This window comes from Carassius gibelio, chromosome B25, assembly GCF_023724105.1.
Source record: "Carassius gibelio isolate Cgi1373 ecotype wild population from Czech Republic chromosome B25, carGib1.2-hapl.c, whole genome shotgun sequence".
Lineage (NCBI taxonomy): Eukaryota > Metazoa > Chordata > Actinopteri > Cypriniformes > Cyprinidae > Carassius > Carassius gibelio.
The window spans coordinates 35,783-57,351 of record NC_068420.1 but is presented as its reverse complement, the minus strand read 5'-3'; the positions used below and the strand labels follow the sequence as shown (position 1 = coordinate 57,351).

At 35.0% G+C, this 21,569-nt stretch overlaps 1 protein-coding gene across 1 annotated transcript; it reads left to right on the top strand.

Moving 5' to 3' along the window:
- Nucleotides 1-3,077: 3,077 nt before the first annotated feature.
- LOC128014019 (glutamate receptor ionotropic, kainate 2-like) lies at nt 3,078-18,071 on the top strand. The gene is made up of 4 exons (XM_052597260.1): nt 3,078-3,086; nt 3,557-3,782; nt 17,250-17,500; nt 17,829-18,071. Exons 1-4 carry the CDS (start codon nt 3,078-3,080, stop codon nt 17,877-17,879), a joined length of 537 nt encoding a protein of 178 aa, XP_052453220.1. The 3' UTR covers nt 17,880-18,071.
- The last annotated feature ends 3,498 nt before the right edge of the window (nt 18,072-21,569 follow it).

Genomic DNA, 21,569 nt, shown 5'->3' with positions numbered 1-21,569 from the left:
TTTCACTTTAATGTAAGCTCGTACTGCTTAACATTCAGCTCTGGATACTCTAGGACTGAATTCTTAGGCAGAGATGTGGACACATTTAGACATCAATTAAGATCCTTATCTGTCCTTTTAGAGTGCTTCATTTTAATATTAATGTGATGGTTTGAAGTTGTTCTATGGCAGTTTAAGCCTCAACTGCATGAAGTAAAGGATAGTTAACATGGGTTCAGCATACTGTTTAATTGTCTGGGAATTTGAACCGCAAGTCATTTTTTAAGCACCACCACTGTCCCAGCCAACAAAGTGGTCCAGTGATGAGGAATATTTTTATGCCAACCCAGAAATTCACCCTGGTTCCCTCAACCAATACCCAATATGATTTGCCCATTGGATTTTGGATTATTGCAGAAAATAAGACAAACTAAGTGAGTCTTTTTTCTTTTCTTTTTTTTTTTTTAGAATCTTCACAAATGAACACAACTTGAGTTAAACTTGTAAGCTATAAATGAACTACACAGTCACATGACTTTATCATCATCAACAATTACCTTTTGAACTATCTTTCAGTCTTTATTTAAAGGGATATTCCACCCCAAAATGTAAATTTTGCCATTAATCACTTACCCCCATTTTGTTGCAAACCTGAAAAAGCTTCATTTGTCTTCGGAACACAATTTAAGATATTTTGGAGGAAAACCTTGAGGTTGACTGTCCCATAGACCGCCAAGTAAGTTACACTGCCAAAGTCCAGAAAAGTTTGAAAGACCGTCAGAATAGTCCATCTGTTATCAGTATCAGCGAATAAAACAAAAGCAATGACTTTATTCAACAAATCCTTTGTCAACTGTCTCCTGTCAACCGTATTTCAAGGAATTGTTGAAAAAAGTTATTTTTGTTTCATTCATGTACAAAAAGTATTATTGTCACTTCATATCGTTGCGGTTGACATTCTGATGATGCTTTTAATACTTTTCAGGACCTTGACAGTGTAACTTCCTTGGAGTCTATGGGACAGTCATAAGCCTCCCGGTTTTCATCCAAAATATCTTAAATTGTGTTCTGAAGATGAGCAAAGCTTTTACAGTTTTGGAACGACATGGGGCTAAATGATTAATGACAAAATTTTGATTTTGGGGTGGAGTACCCCTTTAACAGACATTTTTAGACACTTGTTAGCAATGGCCTCTTTCAAGATAATTAAAAGCTTTACACAATCTCATGGTGTTATCTTATATAATTTAGTGAAATAATAAAATATCTTGATCATGTCTTCACTACAGATCTTATTTCAGCATTTACCAAAAACCTGTTAGAAAAACCCATTGACTTTGGAACGATGGAACCAGAAGTGCTAAAAAGCTCATTTGTTTCCAGGTTTTGGCCTACATAAATATGTCATCCCTGCAATACTATCTAGGCAGAATGGAAAATAAAATGTCCACACAGGAGCCAACAACAGGCTCATATGTTTATTTCTTCACTTCCATTACATCAAGAATGTGTGTTTTGTTGTATGTTTCTCAGTAAAAGCTGATAGGTGTTCCTTTACAGTCAAAAAAGCTGGTTGAATATTTTCAATCTGGAACATGTCCTTCTTTTATTTAAAAAAGCATATTACTTCCAAAATAGCATCTATTTATCAGAAGCAACCAATTTTTTCTACCATTTTTATCAAAGTCATAACAGATCATTAATTTGTTCCAATTTCATTCTCTTGTCATCTGTAAGAATAACAGCAACAGAGGAGGATGCTTCGCGTCTGATTGTAGTGTGCAGTAAATTAATCAAAGCCTCAGAACAGATTGAGAACCAAGAGCAGATTAAAGTTGTGCAATCTGTGAACACTTCAGCATGATCAAATTCTTCGACAAATCACTTCTAATCAATCCACACAATCAACCAAAATACACAGATAGCATCACAGGAAGAATGGCATGAAAATGAGAGAGAAATACTAGAGAAGTGACACAGAGGGACTTTCCTCACCTCACATTTAAAGAATTGTGGGGTTTGATCGGTATCAAGAAGCAATTTTATTGCATATGGTCCAATGGTAAGCTCTGCTCCAAAACCTAGTGGACTGCCTTCACAAAAATCTATGTATAAGTTGAATATTACAATACACCAATGATAAGAAATATGCATTTGGTTATTTATTCCTTGAGATTTTCATTTCCATCTCTTTCTTTCTGTCTACCTGTATATATCTCAGCCCCCATGGTTTTGCTTCATCAGCAGGTATAGTCTACATGTGCAATCGGCTGATTTGTCAAGGGTAACCCCAGAAGATTCTGATAGGCACTTGGCAAATCACCCAGTTGATCTAAAATATCGACTGGCCACAGAAAGTCATTACACACAATAATGGCAGGCAGGACCTTGAGTATGTGACTTAATTAGGTTTCAAATGCCAGCAGATGTGTTCTCAGATGCACAAAAAGACCTGAGTTTAAAATGGTTGAAGATTCTTTGTAATTGACAACAGTTTCTTTAGCTACTAACCTTAATATCTAAGTTGATTAGGGGGTTTATTTGTAGTTCTGCTGGAATAAGATGGTATTATTTTGTATGCTGAATTTTGCATGCTGTCGGTACACATTTCAGTTTTGGAGATTAGTCAGGATTAGTCATAAACAGATTTGTGCGCTTCTGCCACAATTTGTGCCGTAGTAATCATGTAAAAGGGGCAAAAATATGACATTTTTCTCAAAAAGATTATTTTGAAAAATACCTGCATATGCTTTGCGTACCCAGCAAGAGAGCAATGTGAGCGAGAAAAGCTGGTCTGTGGGTGGTTTATTGATAATTCAATGTGATCTCATTAAAATTTCAGGCATACGACTTTAGAGACAAATATTTGTGAATCGTTTGATGTTCATAATTGTGGATTCAAGCAGATACAGTTTTATTTTTATAATTCATGATATTAATTATTTTTATGTTATATGGTATGTTATACCACAGTTATTTAATTATTTATTTATTTTTCCATATGTTTAAGTAATTTGACTTTTACAAATATATATATATTTCTAAAAACTGGTCAAAGCCAATGTCAGTTTAAACACAAATCAGTAAAAGAGTGAAACATGATGCAGGTAACAAAAGTTATTCATACAAAGAGTGCAAATGACTTTACTTTTATTAGCTCCTATTGATTTCAATTACAAAATAAGTTGTCATTAAAAAGGCATTTCTCTAAAAACACTTTCTATATAATTTAGTGATAAATGAAAGTTTATTTCTAAAGTATGTCCATGCTAATTTTAGAAGTTGTCAATAGTTTGCTATTGTGGGTTCCAGTGTCTATCCAAATAGATTATGTTTAAGATTAGAACATTTGGTACTGCAGTTTGTGATTTAGTATTATTGTTATTATTATTAGAGTTCTTTTTTGTTGTTGTTGTTGGTTTTGGCTCAAATTTATTGGTCTGTTTATTCCCAGTTTTCTTTACTGTTTATTATTGATATGTTTAAATGTAATGTCAGATTAGAGGGAAAGCATACTGTCTGTCAAACAGCATTTGTGTATTAAAAGTCTGATAATGAATTTGACTTCTTGTCCCAGAAAACGAAGATCTCCACGTATGACAAGATGTGGGAGTTCATGAGCAGTCGAAGACATTCGGTGATGGTGAAGAGCATCGAGGAAGGAATTGAACGTGTGCTCACCTCTGATTATGCTTTCCTAATGGAGTCCACCACCATCGAATTTGTCACTCAGCGCAACTGCAACCTCACGCAGATCGGAGGCCTCATAGACTCCAAGGCCTACGGAGTCGGCACCCCAATGGGTAAGGCATATTTGAATAATTTATCAGTGGATCGATTCTTAGATTTTCAAAAAGCATCGCGATTCCTCTGGAATCGATTCTGAGCTTAGATTTTAACAGCAGATGGCGCTCTAATCTAGTTTTTATCTGCACACTCAAATGCTCATGAAGAAGATTGCTAAAGAGTGCTTGTGCGTTCTGCTGAGTCATGTCATTTCACTTAGAATGTTTTTTATGATGCAAGATTCATGTAAACACAGCCCACTGTGAACACCTTTGTAATTTGCTTCAACCTTTTTGAATTTTATGAATAATTATTTTAGGTTCAAGCGTCTGTAAGGATTTTGGGAACGAGCAGAGTAGGGGTGTTCCTAAAGCATGCAGTGCCATCTGCTGTTCAAAACTAAGCTCAGAATCGATTCAAGAAAGAATCGCGATGCATTCGGAAAATCTCAGAATCGATGCTGAATCATTTCTCGATTCGCGATGCGTAGATTTATTTTCCCATATATATATATACTTTGTAACACCAAACAGCACTAATTTATAGCACCAAAATTATTTTATGTGGGTTAAATCAGGTAGAAATCTCTCTTTAAAGCCCAGAGCTGAACACATTTGCATAATCAACTGAAAACGATTTCTATTTTGCCAAAACACTTAGTCTCAGCGGCTTAACCTTTCAAAAAGTATTTGTCAGACATCTCAACGAAAACATGAATCATTGAACAGACTGATTGAAATGAGAGACACAGTCATTTATCAACACATCTCTGCCATGCAGAAGTGTATTCTCCTCAAAGTGTGTTTCTCTCAGACTGCAGCGTCGACTCAAATCTTCATTTCATTTTGATTAATGACTGTCTGGCTCTGTCGGTGAAGGTGAAGCAGTTGAGGTTAGCGTCTCTGAACGCCGCTCAGCACCTCAGTGAATGTGCAGAAACGCGGACCCCGAGGCAAACGTGCATGAAATAGACGAATGGATGAGATAAATAAATGAAAAGAGAAACCGTGAGGCGTTTCCCCTCCTGTGCATAAGATTATCAGTCTCAGAAGCAGATTGTCTTAATCCTGTTATACATGCAGCTGCAGGCTGTGTCAGCAGCAGAAAAAAAACAACTGTCCCCAGTAAGACTGGAGTCTGAAAACATCCAGAAATTGTACATGATACAGCTACGTACATGATATCTTAACACAATGACCCTAAAAGACTTTCCTTATCGTGGGTTTGTAGAAGAGGGAATTAAGGTGTCTATGACTTTCTTCATATTCCTCTAGAACACATAGTGCACAGAATAGACATGGTACCACAAGTATTAAAAAATAAAATTAGATTTTCATTTGCAGAGTTAGCCTTTTTTACTCAAAAAATGTGTTACTACTTTGAAAAGTAATATTATTGCTTTACGTTTTATTCCCTGTCAGCAGTAATTTGTTGAACTAGTTTTTCATTACAGTATACAACATTAGTAAATTCACACTTTCTCCTCTTCTGACTTCATGTGTGTGTATCTTTGTAAGTGTTAAGGTATATAGTCTTTACAATTTTTTACTTATAATCGTAATTTCTGTAATTGTTCTAGTCAATAATGTGATCTGATGAGCATTATTGGCTTCCTGCACTGACTACACAGATTTCTACACAGGGAACATGAAGCTAATAAACAAATAATTTCATCAATAAAAAAATTAAATAATAAAAAAGTAATAATAATACGTATGTTTACCTGAGAAATACTAAGCTGTAGCTTATTCTAAAATGACACAAATAAATATTTCTGCCTCATTGTATGATCAAAATCCACCTCAGATTGCAATCAGAAGTTATTACAAATATCCAATGGTAGTTTACAGTGAGTTTTGAGTAAAAACATATTATCATGTTGCCTTCACATGCTATTTTTATGTGGAAATGTCCTACTTCTTACTTGTGAAGTTGTAATTCTGTTTTTTCTTTCGAGTTTTTCTGGCCAGATTCTTAAGGAAATCGTATTAATTCCAACAGGTTTTGAATACTTTGTAGCATCCCATTCATTGGCAACCATATAAACATTCACTGCATGTTAATAATCTTTCTTTTGTCTTAAGACCCATCCTACGCTGGGTTTCCTAGTTGTAAACCTGTATTTTTGATAATCCCGATAGCAGGAAACTACCAAGTGTAGCCTCATGCTAATTGCATTTATAATGCTGCTGCTTCCCAGGTAAAATTATTTCATGATTGTATATGTATGTTGTCAAAAATCACACTAGATTCTAGAAAAGCTTTTGATAATAGGTGAAAGTAATGTGTATCTAGCTAAAAGGGATGTGGATGGACAAGCCTTGTAATCCAAGAGTACATAATGCCACGATTTAAATTTGACAACAATGTTCTTTTCAAATTTTCTCACAAAAAAAAAAAAAAAAAGGTCATATTTCCAGCCACTAAATGTAAACTCTTCCATCTCCCTACCTAGATTGCTGCAGAGGTGACATTGTGAATGACTATTATAAAACTGGAATTGATTATTGGATTGATGATTGATTTCAAATCTGTAGAGGTTGAGACAACAAAAGGAACCTAGGAACAAGCTAGTTTATGGATAGTAACTGCAATATTATTACTGAAATCTTATTTCTAGCCAATTACACTACTACTTAATGGGGAAAGTGATATCGTAACTAGAAATGTGTTCCTGACAACACTGTTCACTTGCAAGAGAGAGGAAGGAAATGGCAGTGGAATAACTTGGTCCTCAAAGCTACATACGCAACAAATGACCTCAGCATGTGATCGTATTTGATATAAAACAGCATGATCCATTACATTGCTTTCAAAAGGACCAAAATAACCACGAATGGAAAATGCACCTTAATGTGAGGATCAAAGGCATCTTGGGCACTTCTGAAGCCTGACTCCTCTATCTCAGGCACCATGCCAATCAGCCAATGAATGTACACTGTTAGCTTTGTTTCAATCGTTCAGTGTGCTATGTATGAACTGGTGTATTGTGTTCAGCATTATGTGGCTTTGTGTGGCTAATATGTTCATTCAGTTTTGATGTATAGAGCTTAACCAGCCCGCTGACTGGACATGTGCCCAGAGGCTTCCCACTACTGGCCATATGCCACTTATTGTGTGCAAATTATAAAAGGCACTTTAAAATATATTCTTGTTGCGATTAGAATACCATACAAATAACCATACAAAAAAGCGTAGGAAAATGTGAAATGAAATGAGAACCAGAAGAGAAACATGAAGTTTCCAAACTGAAAGTTAAATGAAGAACATAATAACATAACATCAGTCAGATTTTAGTTTAGTTGTTTACCAGAAAAAAAGAAGAAGAAGAAATCTTATACTCACTTGTGTACTGACTCTGTACTCTGTATTGTTATTCTTGCATGAAAAAATAATAATTGCAAATGTACTATACGTATTCAGTTTCCATATATGAAATATGTCATGTACAGTGCATGTATATCTACCCTAAAACCTATCAATTCATACCGATAATATTAAACACGAAAGGGAGATGTATTTAAATGTGTGTGTGTGTGTGTATATATATATATATATATATATATATATATATATATATTAGGGCTGTCAAATGATTAAAATGTTTTATCAAATTAATCAGACTTTTCAGTGGATTAATCACGATTAATCACTATTTGCAATTACACCTGAATCCTAACCATTTTTTTTTTTCTGAAATGCATACCAAAAGATAAATAACAGGACACAGATACATAATTTTTATGTATTGATTCATCAATATGTGGTTCTTGTTTTCTGAATTTCAAAAGTTTAACATTTACTTAGATCAAATTTACCTGAGCACTATATCAAACCATGCCATTTAACTACAGATAGTGTAAGAGTTTTAGGTGAACCAGTGGTTAAATATAGCCACATATCTATGAAATTATGCATAGAGAAACTCGAAAGAATGAACTCAGAAACACAAACATGCGCCACCATCACAAAAGCAGCACTCTGGGCACTCTTGTTTTTGGGATATGTTCATTTGCTCTGCCACAATACTTTAGGATCGACATTTTCACGTTCTGAAGGCTTCAGGTGAGAGTAAAACCAAGTAAAAATGCATATGCTTTCCCAAACAGCTGTAATTTTCGCTGCATTGCATGTATGCGTTCTGCGCATGTGCAGTGTGAAACACAGGACGCTATAACAGGAAGAAGCTCCAGCATATCAACTACCAAAGTCGTCTCTGTTTATCGAGCTTGGCATGAATGTATTTGAGAGTAACTGGGGTAAAACCTTAACCCTTAGGGGACTAAGCCCTTTTTGGTCCGTTTTCTCTATTTTTACATTTCGGCTTATAAACCATATGTAATGAGGATGGACCACCATGTATTTGGTATCAATGGATTCATAAGACCCTAAGCTACCATAAGCATGCATGCAATATGTCTATAAAGGAAGTATGAGTGAAAAATTGTACAATAAACTAGAGAATTTCAAAGACGAAAATGAGATTTTTGTCATTTATTACTGAAAATCCTACCTCACACAACAATAGTTAAAAGTTTTTGACCCAAAAATATATTTTTCAAACTCTTTGCTTGACAGAAATGGGTTAATGTTCAATCAAATGTGTAAAGATCAATTAAATAATTAACTTTATTTACAAACAGTCCTAGGCGTTTTTTTTTATTTTTGGGACTAAGCCCTTTTTGGTCTGTTTTCTCTATTTTTATATTTGGGCTTATAAATCATATGTAAAGGAGATGAAACACCCTGTGTTTGGTATCTATGGATTCAGAAGACCCTAAGCTACCATAATCATGCATGCAATATGTTTATATAAAGGAAGTATGAGTGAAAAATTTTACAATAAACCAGAGAATTTCAAAAACGAAAATTTGATTTTTGTCATTTATTACTGAAAAACACACAATATAGAACAGTTTTTGAACAAAGAAAATATATTTTTTCAAACTCTTTGCTTGACAGAAATGTGTTATTGTTTAATCAAATGTGTAAAGAACAATTAAATAATTAACTTTTTTTAAAAACAGTCCTAGGCATGCCAGTGAGCAAAGCAAGGCCTCTCCAGGCCTTTCCAGTAACTGTTCCAGAGCTTGTTCTGCCGTAAATCTTTTACTGCTTGCCATTTTGATAAAACAATTCTGTAATAATGCTGTATCTCTCACGAATTTATCTCTTTGTGCTCGCTAACACTCCGATAGCTTTCTGCTTTCTCCACGTGATGCTGATTCTCCGATCGCTCGAATTTAGCTCTTTGTGCTCGCTAATACTCCGATCGCGTTCTGCTTTCTCCACCCTGATGCTGATTCTCTGAACGCTTATTGATTACATGTCTTTTACTTTAGTCCAGCCAGCTTTTACAAGGCTACAGCAGAGCTACAGAGTCCTCTGAATCGCTAGAAGACATAACCTTCCTCTGATTGGGTTAGAAAAAGACTCCTCCCAGCGGCAATTTTTCCATTGGCTGTTGCGTGTTGAATCTGCCTAGCACAATCGTTTTCATTGGCCTGTTTACGCAGTGGTATTGCGCAATAAGGGAAGTGTTTAATATACAAACTGGACACCGCTGTTTTCAGCGGAATCTGAGGAAGACGGCAAAAAAACCCGCATCTCTCTAGCATTAATAGTTTTTGAGATAACTACACATTTGTAAAAGTATGCCATTTTGGGCGGTACCGCCTAATCCGTCCCCAGAGGGTTAAGCTTCTGCTGTGTTTTCGTCGTGGCGCTCGCCGCTGTTTTTTACTATCTTGTGAATTCAGAGATCGACGAGACTTTCCTGACCTGAATAAATTGTCACACTGCGCATGCGTGAAATGTGTTAAAAAAATTGACATAATTAACAACAAACAACTAATTAACGTCGTTAACGCGCTATTTTTGACAGCCCTAATATATATATATATATATATATATATATATATATATATATATATATATATATATATATATATATATATATATATATATATACTGTATACACACACACACACGCACACATAGACTTGTCTTATATATGATGTTTTTAATTAGTTGCATAAATAAATAACATATGTAGTTGACATGATTGGTTGCTACATATAAAAGCATATAAGAGCAAATAAATAAATAAAAAAACCTTGGGTATTTGTGTTTACTATTGGGATTTTATATATGTTATAAATGTATATATTCATCTAGTAAAATTATAAATTATCTTATAGATAATATACTGTACATTCCCATAAGGAATTTTCAGTGTTCAGGGTTCTTGGAAATGTTCCATGCAACAAAACTGCATAGGATTGTTGACTGCCAATATTAAAACGGGAAAATGGGAAGGCATGTTAAAAATGGGAAAAAGATGAATATGAGAACCAAAAAAAAAAAAAAAAAAACATTCCATATGACTTAAAAATATGAAGAAAAAATACTATAATTTCATTAATTATTCTTTGTGTGTACATATTAGTGCCTTTTAAAGGGTACCACACCAGTAACAGTTGTGTACCTGTTTTAAGTTCAGAACAAAAAAACATTTTTTTTTTTTTTTTTTTTTTTTTTATAGATTTTAAATATGTCATTTAGAAGTACTTCTCAAAAAATGATCATTAAAGTTCCAGGAACAAATGAAAGTTCTTTGCATTACAACTGATAAAAACTACAGATACCATTATCAAGTCATTAGACTGGGAGGAAGTAAATGTCCAATGAGAAAATTACTGAGACAGTATTGCAGGGAATGTCAATACTGAGATGGTAAGAAATATTCTGATTAAAAGATGGACAGCTACATATCTTAACGGAGAGCTGAGTATTGATCCTCAGTCAGGATCAGTGATCTAGAGTCACATTGCACCGATTAATTTGACTTTTTAAATACTGGTATAAAGTTAGCTCCTATTTTGCAGCATCTTCTTAACAAGAACTGCTCATTTAGGAAGAGACTCTCTGACTGGCAGGTGAACGACTCAATTAAAGTTAGTTCAGTTTTTATATGCACCATAAAGGTTTAGTTCAACCAAAGGTGAACATTCTGTCACCAGTTACTTCATGTTGTTTCAAGCCCATAAGACTAGAGTATTCATCTTTGAAACACAAATGAAGGTATTTTAAATGAAGCCTGAGAGAGGTTGTAGTCATTTCTCACATGCCATGCTTAGCAAGAACCAATTAGGTTTGTTCTCACAAGTCAAGCAAGTACAGTCGAGGTGCCATTGACCGTCATTGACATGCTGTCCTTTTGGTGCTGTATCCTCTAATATTTTTATCTAGAGCCAAACAAGCTTCATTCAAGCTCTTTCTGCTCTGTGTGCATTGTTTCTCTCCCCTGCTAAAGGCATACAGAGCGACAAGAGCTGCAGATGACACTGTTATCTTCACAACAGCAGCAGAAACATGGGCAGCAAAATAGTATTTTTTACTAAAAGAAAGCAATAAATGAAAACGCAGCATATTTTATCTGTCATACATATATCTGCATGATTCATTCATTCATTAATTCTGACACCGTTGCTTTGGCTCCTGGGGGCCAACAATCCTCACCTACAATGACTATTTTGGTTGTTTAGAATTTTACTTTACATTACTATACTATACTTTACCTTACCTTAAATTACTTTAACCAGATTGTTGCCCAAAAGGAACTATAACTATTCCAAAAACAAGTATTGCTGGGAAATGTAGAGACCAGACCACTTTGATTGAATATCCCTGTTATAACATGCATTTGAAAAATAGATTGAAAATAGTTAATTTTCCTTTCATGCTGACTTTAACACCCCTCAATGTTCACAAGACTTTGTTTTGGATAGTCTTGTGCACCCTGACACCCAGACGTTTTAGCGAAACCAGACGATGTTTTTGCGTGCATGAGACGGTCAGTCTGATGCATTGTTTATATGAAAGGCTGCTTTGAAACAACATCGACTACGAGAAGCGCTGTGCAAATAAATATGACTCACTTGACTTGAACAGACTGCGGCCATGCCATCAGGGACTGAGTCTACCAAATCATTTCCCCTGTAGCTATTTGAAAAGGGGGCAGATGTTGAAACCGAAGCTCTGTCGCTATAAGTCATGCTGTTTATAAGTTTGAAACTTTGCTAGCATTTTTTCATAATCTTGTCCACCCCCCTCTTTTCCTTATTGTTTCCCGTCCTCGTTCTCTTCTACACCAGTAATAAAACTGGCTGATGGAGGCAGCATGCTTTCCGAAAGGTGAATTATGAATATTCATGCAGGTGTTCGGACACTATTGTGCTATAAAGCATATAATCATAAATTGTTGAAGTGTCAGGGACTAAACAGCTCAGAACATCTTAATCCTTTCATGGTTTGGAGGGAGGTCTGTGTGCTGGTTTAAGATGCTATCCAGGCTTTTCCACATGGACAGTGAAATCCAGCTATCAAGTGCCCCGTCTCGCAGACGTTAATGCTTTGTCACTCAGCAGGTTAAAATCTGTCAGGTATGCTGTCTAACAGACAACCCAGTGAGGGTGTTTTTAGCTTGTCAGTCGCGTGTCATGGGATTGCATTGTGTAGAGCAAATGCAGGGCACACGGAAAAGGATGTTTAGCATCATCACTCCCCTGTGTGCCGTTCCCAGACAGCTCAGCACAGGCCATTTCCATTGCTAATCCTACCCTTTTGGAATCAGTTAGCATAGGCAGGCTGCATACAGGCGTGTGTTTAGCATATATCTTGTTGACTTCAGCAGCACACAGTCGGCAGGATGTATTAATGTTGAAACCGAGGTGGCGAGAGATGGCCGAGTCCTTCTGGCAAGTTACCTGTGTGGGAACAGACAGGGTCGGTGTTCGGACCATCTGCATTTCGGTGTGCTGGTTAATTAGATGTTTAAATGAGAATATGTAAATTATTGGCACAGTTGAACGTCTGGCTTTATACTGAGACAGTTGAAAGTGACAAGCAGGTGAAATGCACAAAGTCCTCAAAATAATGGGAGCGGTGTTTCGGGAAGGCTGTAGTCCCTGACAATCCACTGTAAATTCACATTCAGCTCTGCCTCTGTTCTGGTATAAAATAGCCACTTTCCCTCACCATCATATCATTCTAAACCTCTATGATTGGAACACTATGATTGGACGATACGATGGTCCATACAATGAAATTCATTTGGACCCCATTTACTTTCACTGTATGGTGAAAAACAGCTGAAACCCTTTCCCTATTATCCTCTTTCATGTTCCACAGAAGACAGGTTTGGAATGACATAAGTATATAATGACATGTCATTTCTTAAAAAAATAAGGGAATTTTAGCATACTTTAAAAAATAGAGCTTGTTACAGAAATAATATATTGTGCATGTAGTATACTTGACTGCAAATTGATTGTAATGTTAATTGCAATTAAATTAAGATGTAATTTAACTTTAAATGTAATAACCCTGAAGTAGAACTTCGTACATATTTATATTTATATGTATGTATGCATTTAAATACATTGGAAATTACACATTTGTTCCAGTGAAGCTAAAATTCAGTACAATATTTATTTAAATTACAATAAAATATAATATACAAAAAAATTATAATCACACATCATTACAAAGTGCACTTTTTAGAAGTGTAAAGAAGAAGTCATGAAATGTTACTTTTAAGTGGCCTTTCATTAAATTAAATATGAATGATATATATATATATATATATATATATATATATATATATATATATATATATATATATATAATTTAAAGATGTGAAGTACACTACAAGAGCACATCAGGTACACTTGTTTTTCACAAGAGCAGTGACACCACAAGGAATGACTGTTTCCAAATCGGTTTCCCGAATGCTTCCTCCAATCTGCAGTTGTATCTAAACAGATAGTCATGCCCCAAACTCATATGATTGGTTGTTGCTTCAACATATGCATTAGAGGACCATACTGCTTATATTTTTCCAGAAGTTAACATGTAAATGGCTTAACTTAAATGCCTGTAAACTGGGACAGAAGAAAATTATTTTAACACTAGACCCCCTGCACACTTCACCCTTTAGTTTGGGCACCGCTGTGAGCTCCTTTTTCACTTGCTACTTCATTGTCTTGCTACTTCATGTGTGTAGCACTTGTGGTGTATATCAATGTCCCAGGGCAGTGCTGCTTGCCCCTTGAGGATAGTGGAAATAGAAAGCCCCCCAGTCAGCTTTCAGCCTGCGATCGGGCCCCGTCCCTGGAGGCATCATTAAGAAGAGTCATGTACAATGCCATGTCATCAAACATCTGTCAGGAGTTTGCTTGTGCATGAGGAGCTACCAGTATTCAAGTAAACCCTTATCATTCCATTTCATTTAAACTATCTTCTGTCCTTACTTCCTAAAGGTACCTCATCCATCTGCTGTATACAGCCATTTGAAGAACCTAGCATTCTGTTGCAGAATAAGAAAGTTGGCATGTTTAAGCTTGTTTAATGCGTAAACAATAATTTTATTTTTGCTATTTTTAGCATTGATCTAAAATAAGGCATTTGTGTTTGTGTGTGTGTGTGTGTGTGTGTGTGTGGAATCTAATAATTAATAATAATAATAATAAAAACATTATAGCTAAAGATTAAAACCATAAATTGTTTTGTTATTAAATTATTTTGATTGTTTTATGGATTCAGATTATATATGGATTTATCCAGATTAATACTTATGATAACTGAAGGTCAGCCGCCAAAAACGTTGTAGGTAAAGTAAGATAAATAAATCAATTTTAAATCAATGGAACTGAAATCTGGAACCAAAGTGTTGATTTACAAATAAATGATTTTGAGTTTGCATAGACTTTATTTTTATTTTCCTGTGCATGTAGATTTATTTTATTTTATTTTTATTTTATGCAAGAGGTGTTGTTTGTATGTATGTATGTATGTATGTATGTATGTATGTATTCATTCATTCATTCATTCATTCATTCATTCATTCATTCATTCATTCATTCATTCATTCATTCATTCATTCATTCATTCATTCATTGGGCAGCTGTGGCCTTATGGTTAAAGTGTTGGACTAGTTACCCGAAGGTCGGTGGTTCGAGTCTCGGTGCTGGCAGGAGTTGTAGGTGGGATGGAGTGAATGAACAGCATTCTCTTCCACCCTCAATTCCACAAAAGATGTGTGTTCACTTCTCACTGCTGTGTGTGTGTGCATTTGGATGGTTTAAATGCACAGCATCAATTTAGGAAAAAAACGTAAAGGATACATGGATGTATGACGCATATGTATTATAATGGTGAAAAATAATAGCTGCCAAAACCATCTAAAAAATAAAACATTTTGCATAGCTGCAGTGCCATTAGACAAAACCCTAAGACCCGAGTGCTAACAATGAGCAGGAAAAAAAGACATGTGGTGCATTTAGGCAAAAGAACAGTTGAGTTCTCAATTATTCAAGCAATAGTACAATCCTTATTATAGAGCGTTAACTACAGCAGTACCTCTATTACAAAATGAAAGGATCAGCGAGGTTTGTTAGTGCTCTTGTTCTACCTCATATTTCAAATGAAATGAGAAAGCGCCTCTCTAGCCGTTTTTGATCTGTGCTGAATGAAGGGAACATGACCTGTTTACCTCATTTTTGCGAGGGAGGTAAAATAGCTGGTGGGAACGGGGGAGAGTTACGAATCGAAGCTGCAAGGAGGCCCAGAAGGAAACATTACCTCAAATTAAGAATAGCAACTAGTTTTAATTAGACCGAAAATAAATAGATAAAAGTGGGAAATGCCAGTCCCTCGGATGTAATTGGGTTTTATTGGTGTGTTATCAATGGCACCCTGGGAGCTGTGTTTCAACAAACAGCATTAGGCTTTTATGGCTCGTACTGCATTAGTGTCTGGATTTCTCACCCTCTTTACATCTCTGTGAGAAACAAACTCACACCACTGAAGTGACGAACTTTCCTCAAGTCTTACAGTGCAATCAATGAGACATACGGGACTATTTTAATAATATTGCAGTATTTTCTTTGCGATTGTCTGATGTTTTAAAGCGTCTTCATTCTACAGCAGCAGTTCAGTTAGGCTAAAAAAAATAAAAATACAAAATAGCAAATACTGGTACGCTGTATTCAAGGTCTTTTGTAGCCATGCATTTCAGCAACAGAATGAAATTTAATTCGTTATTCACTTATAATCTTCCCCTCCAGTGAACTGTTAACTACAGAACTGCTGTTACCAGATCATTGAGGCAGTGATTTTCTTGAACGAATTGTTCAGTCTGTGTTGTGAATAAAAGCAATGAATTCACATAAGAGAAAAGAAAGAAAGAAAGAAAGAAAGAAAGAAAGAAAGAAAGAAAACTGATTTGATTTGATACACTGATTTGGTTCTCATCAATAAGCTTAATAAAAAAATAATAATAATAATAAATAAAAACAAGTCAGGAGCCAGTGCACTGGAGGTGTGAAGGCACCTGTTGTATCCATTGGTTTTCATATTTGTCTTTTTCTTTTTCTTTATCTTCTTCTTTGCTCTTGGGTCTGTGACAGCTTGCAGGAAAGCTATGGAATTTGGCACACAGAGGAAGGAGAGTCAAAAAGTTATTAAATGTTTTCTGATTAACCAAATCTTTCTTGTATAGCGCATCAGCATATTCAACGAGAGCATGCCGAAAGGGATGTCTACCTATGTGTCCCAAAAAAACTGTAGCATGTTCAGACCAAACTTGGTTATGTGTTGTAATAACTATGACCTGAATATGCATGAGCAGTTCCAGCACAGTGCCACCAACTGGTCAGGAGATATGAAACATTGACTTATTTCTACTTCTGAACAGTCTAGCCTAAAATTAGATCAGTCTCTTTAGCTGTGGAGTAGCATACCTGGTTTTCACATATATTCTTTAAAAATGCATTGGTGTGTTGTTATGAAACATGCTTTCTGTTCTTTTGGTCATACACAATCCAGCGGTATAAGTCGGCAAATTGATTTGAAATGTCCATTTCAATTTAGGTGCAAAACCTTTTTTTTTTTTTTTTTTTTATATTAGTTTTTATCCGATCTTCACTAAATTTCAAACATATTATCATCAGACCTTGCTGGTAAAAAATAAATCAAATAAAACAAATAAATAAATAAAATAGGTATCTCAAGCTGATGTTATAACTCATCTTCAAAGTTGACGCATCATACCAAAATGTATCACTGGCTGTATTTCTGCAATGCCAAAGGCTGTGCCACCTATTGGTCAAAAGTGATAAGCAATTATGTCACATTATAAGTGACTGTATTATTTGTATTAAATAATATTGCTTAAAATGATAAGCACATGCCTTTAATTACTTTTTTTTTTTTTTAGTTTTCATGATGCTCCCTGAAATGCTTGCTTAATTGCTCATTAATTGCCGCTCGCAGCTGTATTATTTCTTCTTTCTTTTGATTTTGAGGAGAAAGACGAATTTGTACGATTTCATCCAAACATTTGACCAGCAGGAATGAGCAGATGCTAAGAGAACTAATTCTCGTCATCTCTTTAAATCAGTTTCCCCTTTCTGACCCTTCAGGGTCCCCGTACCGAGATAAGATCACCATCGCAATCCTGCAGCTACAGGAGGAAGGGAAGCTGCACATGATGAAGGAGAAGTGGTGGCGAGGAAACGGCTGTCCTGAGGAGGAGAATAAGGAGGCCAGTGCGCTGGGCGTCCAGAACATCGGTGGCATTTTCATAGTGTTGGCTGCGGGACTCGTCCTCTCTGTGTTTGTGGCAGTTGGGGAGTTTCTCTATAAGTCCAAACAAAACGCACAGCTGGAAAAGGTAAAGCACCATTTTAACATTTCTGGACTGCAATGAACATTTGAAATCTGTTAGGATATCCTAAGAGTTTAGGGTTATTAAGTCTCTACAGAGAAAACAAATCACATAAGATAATCACAAGAAATGGGTTTGCAATTTTGTGTTTCATCAGCGGGGGTATTGTGGGTGATATAAGCCAGCAAGTCAGATGAGTTCAACTCATGCCTCTTAGTATGAAATAATCTGTAACAGATCGATGCAAACAATATTAATTCTGTCTAAAATTGGCTTTAATGTTGTGGTGCTGCAAGCAAAGCATGAGGTATTTTTCACTGGTAATATTTTACAGACAGTGCCTGTGTCTGGAGAGCAAACAATCCTTCTTGATGTAAGTCTCTGAAGACAGAAGGGCTTGGGCTTTACTTGCTCAAATGGCCGGCATTGTGTCATCTCGCCTCAACAGATGTGTTGTTCTTTCCCCATATCCACTTCACTCGTATACTTGATCTACTGATCTACTGAGCCATTGAATGTTTGAAGTGTACAGTCAATAATAGTAGTAAAAAAAAAAAAAATACTTGAAATGAATGAACTCCAGTTCTCTCACTCACACTTTTCTTCTCATGTCACAAATATAATGTTTAAGCACATACACGCTCTCATAGAATTTATTGTCAGATAGAATTCTACTAATTAGCTGTGGTTTCACGCACTAGACTAAATTGCAGGTTTGCTTGATAGTCTTTTATTTAGTATTTTATTTTTCCAGTTGATGTTGTACTGTTTAATTCACACAGTCTGTTGAATTCTCTTTAAAATGACTAAATGTCACTTCAGTGGATGAACTGAGTACAGAGTTGCATTTACACTGTCCTATCAGAATGTTATTAATCAGCTTTAATATATGTGTCATCATTTCTTCACTTTCCCTACTGAGCCTTCATGTTTGCATTTTTGGAACTGAAAGAAGGCATTTAATTGCCCTTGTTTATTTTAATATTTAGTTTTTTGCAGTCGGAATGGCACTCTGTCTATAATTACCACACAAATAGAATAATCATTTCAACTCATCACATTTGCTTTACTTTAGTATGGGAGGCCATAATGGCCCAGTGACACGATACAATGAAGCTGCCATGCCGTGTGTTCACATTGTACATTGCAATGCAACAAACTGCACTGTAGACACATAATTGCTCTAAGTTTTGTTTACTTTAAAGAGATCTTAGTTTGTTTGAAGCATCTGCATATAAGCTCAAAAAATTTGCTCTCTAAATATGGATAACCTAGATTGTCGTACAATAACAGCATCAACCTGCCAGCTTAAGTTTTTTTTTTTTTCTTTCCCAAAAAGCACAGCTCCGTTTATTCACTCTTTTATACTCATCTCGGATTCATTGTATCGATCTCTTTAAGTGCTATCATTTGTTTGCTGTAAGTCATCATATTGACATTCACAAATATTCTGGCAATGTGTTATTTTGCTGCCTGATCCTTGTTTAATGATTACATTGGCATGATAACTATAAATGCTAAATACTAAAAAAGATTTGGTAACTATAAATGGTAGTGTTCTCAATGAAAGTTATTATAAAGCATGACTGAGAAAATCTAGCTTATTTATATTGGGACTCCCTGGGATGGCTGCAAGTCTGGGGTGCGTTTTCAAGAGAATAGTTAACCAATGGTTGCATTTTCCAACACTATCAAACATTCACAAACAGTATCGCAAAGATTTTTTGCTGGAACTGTGGTTAGAAACATTGTTTCCTGTTAGTATGGCATATGGAATAGATCACGCTCTTGACCAAAATAAGCATGCAGAACAATTTATATGTTTAATTTCATTATATGTATATGTATTTTAGTTTGTTAAGAAAAGAGAAAAAAAAAACGAAATTGTGAATCAGTCCTCAGATGCCATGTTTATTATTTACAGCAATATTCTGGCATTAATTTGATCTTAAACTGATTAATTAGTGATAATTATCACTCTACCACTTGCTTGATGGCATTAACTTCATTTCTAACCAACATGGTTCAAACACTTGTGACGAAGTACCAACATTTTCAGGAAACAGTCATGGATAGCTAGTTAGTTTCTACAAAAATGTGAGTTATGTCATTATATTAGAAGAGCACCGCTGGGTGGATGTAAAGGTTGAAAATGGCTTTAAGACTACATTTCTTCTTAGGAACACAATCGTTAATATAGGCTTTATGAAACATATTTAGTCAAACAGAGTGCTGAGGCTTCATGATCTAAATGGAAGTGTCAAATTCCAGATGATTGATTTTGATGGTATGTTAATTCAATGCATAGTAATGTTATAAAATAACACACGCTTGGGAACATTTAAAACGGTATTAAATCTTGTGAGTGAAAATGATCGAGAGGCAATTAAAGTATTTTTGTACAAGATTGGCGCTGCTGTCCTTTGTTCAGTATTCTCTTACACTATTCTGCAGGAAAAGAAAAAGAAAAACACATCATATGGCAATGCCTCTTGCTCCTCAGCAGCGCATCCCTCCAAAAATTAGCATTTTTTAATTGCCTCTATTTTGTAAGATTAGGAAAGAGCCAACAGTCTGACCGACAATCTTATTGCTTTAGATAAAACATGTATAAATTGTTCTAACGTAATGTGATGTAGATTTCCTGTCACTAGAAAAGAGACACATAAACCGATTTAGTTTTAATCTTGTTAAAATCATTTACTGTTACATCGGTAATAAAAGTTCACAGGTTCAACATCAGAATGGTGAATCATTTTAGCAAATACATCAAATATTGCATGAGAGCTGCAACATGTTTTGTAGAATTGATCATGGCTTCTTTATGTATTTTATGAAGATTTGTTCGGTGCATCTTTATTTTGATTTATTTCAAGATCACACATACACAGAGGCACATATAAATTCATGTTTAAATAAAATGATTACCATAATGTTTCTGCTTCTCGTTTTCTTTTTTTGCACATTTTACATGAATATTCCTAACCCATTCCCGCTTTCTGCTGCTGAATTTCAGTTAACTAATGTAAACCTTTAACTTCGCTCTTGAAAGTCCCCACTGTCCATACATACATATCCTAATGTGTTAAAACATTTCTTCTTTTTGTTTTATATGTTGATGTTCTATAACCAGTTTGTCATTGACTTAACATATTTTTTTTATTATTTTTGTTCATGCTGTTGGATAAAAAAAATGCATATACATTTAAATAAATTACTGTTTAAGGGTTAGTCTTTGATAGCCTGGTATCACACTTTGTTATATATATATATATATATATATATATATATATATATATATATATATATATATATATATATATATATATATATATAATAAAATTAGTGTATTTCTATATTTGGTAAGACTTTACCTAAATCATTTATACATAATGTATTTTATTCACACACACACACACACACACACACACACACACACACACACACACACACATATATATATATATATATATATATATATATATATATATATATATATATGTGTGTGTGTGTGTGTGTGTGTGTGTGTGTGTGTGAATAAAATACATTATGTATAAATGATGAACACAACAGGACAAATACTGACTCTTCCCTTAGAAATGCAAATAGTTTTATTTATTATAGTATTATATATTTTAGACCAATATCTCGGAAATATACACATATACATACCAACACATACATATATACATACGCACACACACACATACACACACACACACACACACACACACACACACACACACACACACACACACACACACACACACATATATATATATATATATATATATGTGTGTGTGTGTGTGTGTGTGTGTGTGTGTGTGTGTATGTGTGTGTGTGCGTATGTATATATGTATGTGTTGGTATGTATATGTGTATATTTCCGAGATATTGGTCTAAAATATATAATAATATAATAAATAAAACTATTTGCATTTCTAATTTTGGTAAGACTTTACCTAAATCCTTTATACATAATGAATTTTATTCAACACACACACACACACACACACACACACACACACACACACACACACACACACACACAGCATAATGCATCAAAAATGACAAA

Bases quoted from the DNA above. Each gene is read 5' to 3' on its own strand.
- LOC128014019 (XM_052597260.1), top strand. The intron at 3,783-17,249 runs GTAAGGCATATT...CTGACCCTTCAG, and splicing joins CGGAGTCGGCACCCCAATGG to GGTCCCCGTACCGAGATAAG. The intron at 17,501-17,828 runs GTAAAGCACCAT...AATATTTTACAG, and splicing joins AAAACGCACAGCTGGAAAAG to ACAGTGCCTGTGTCTGGAGA.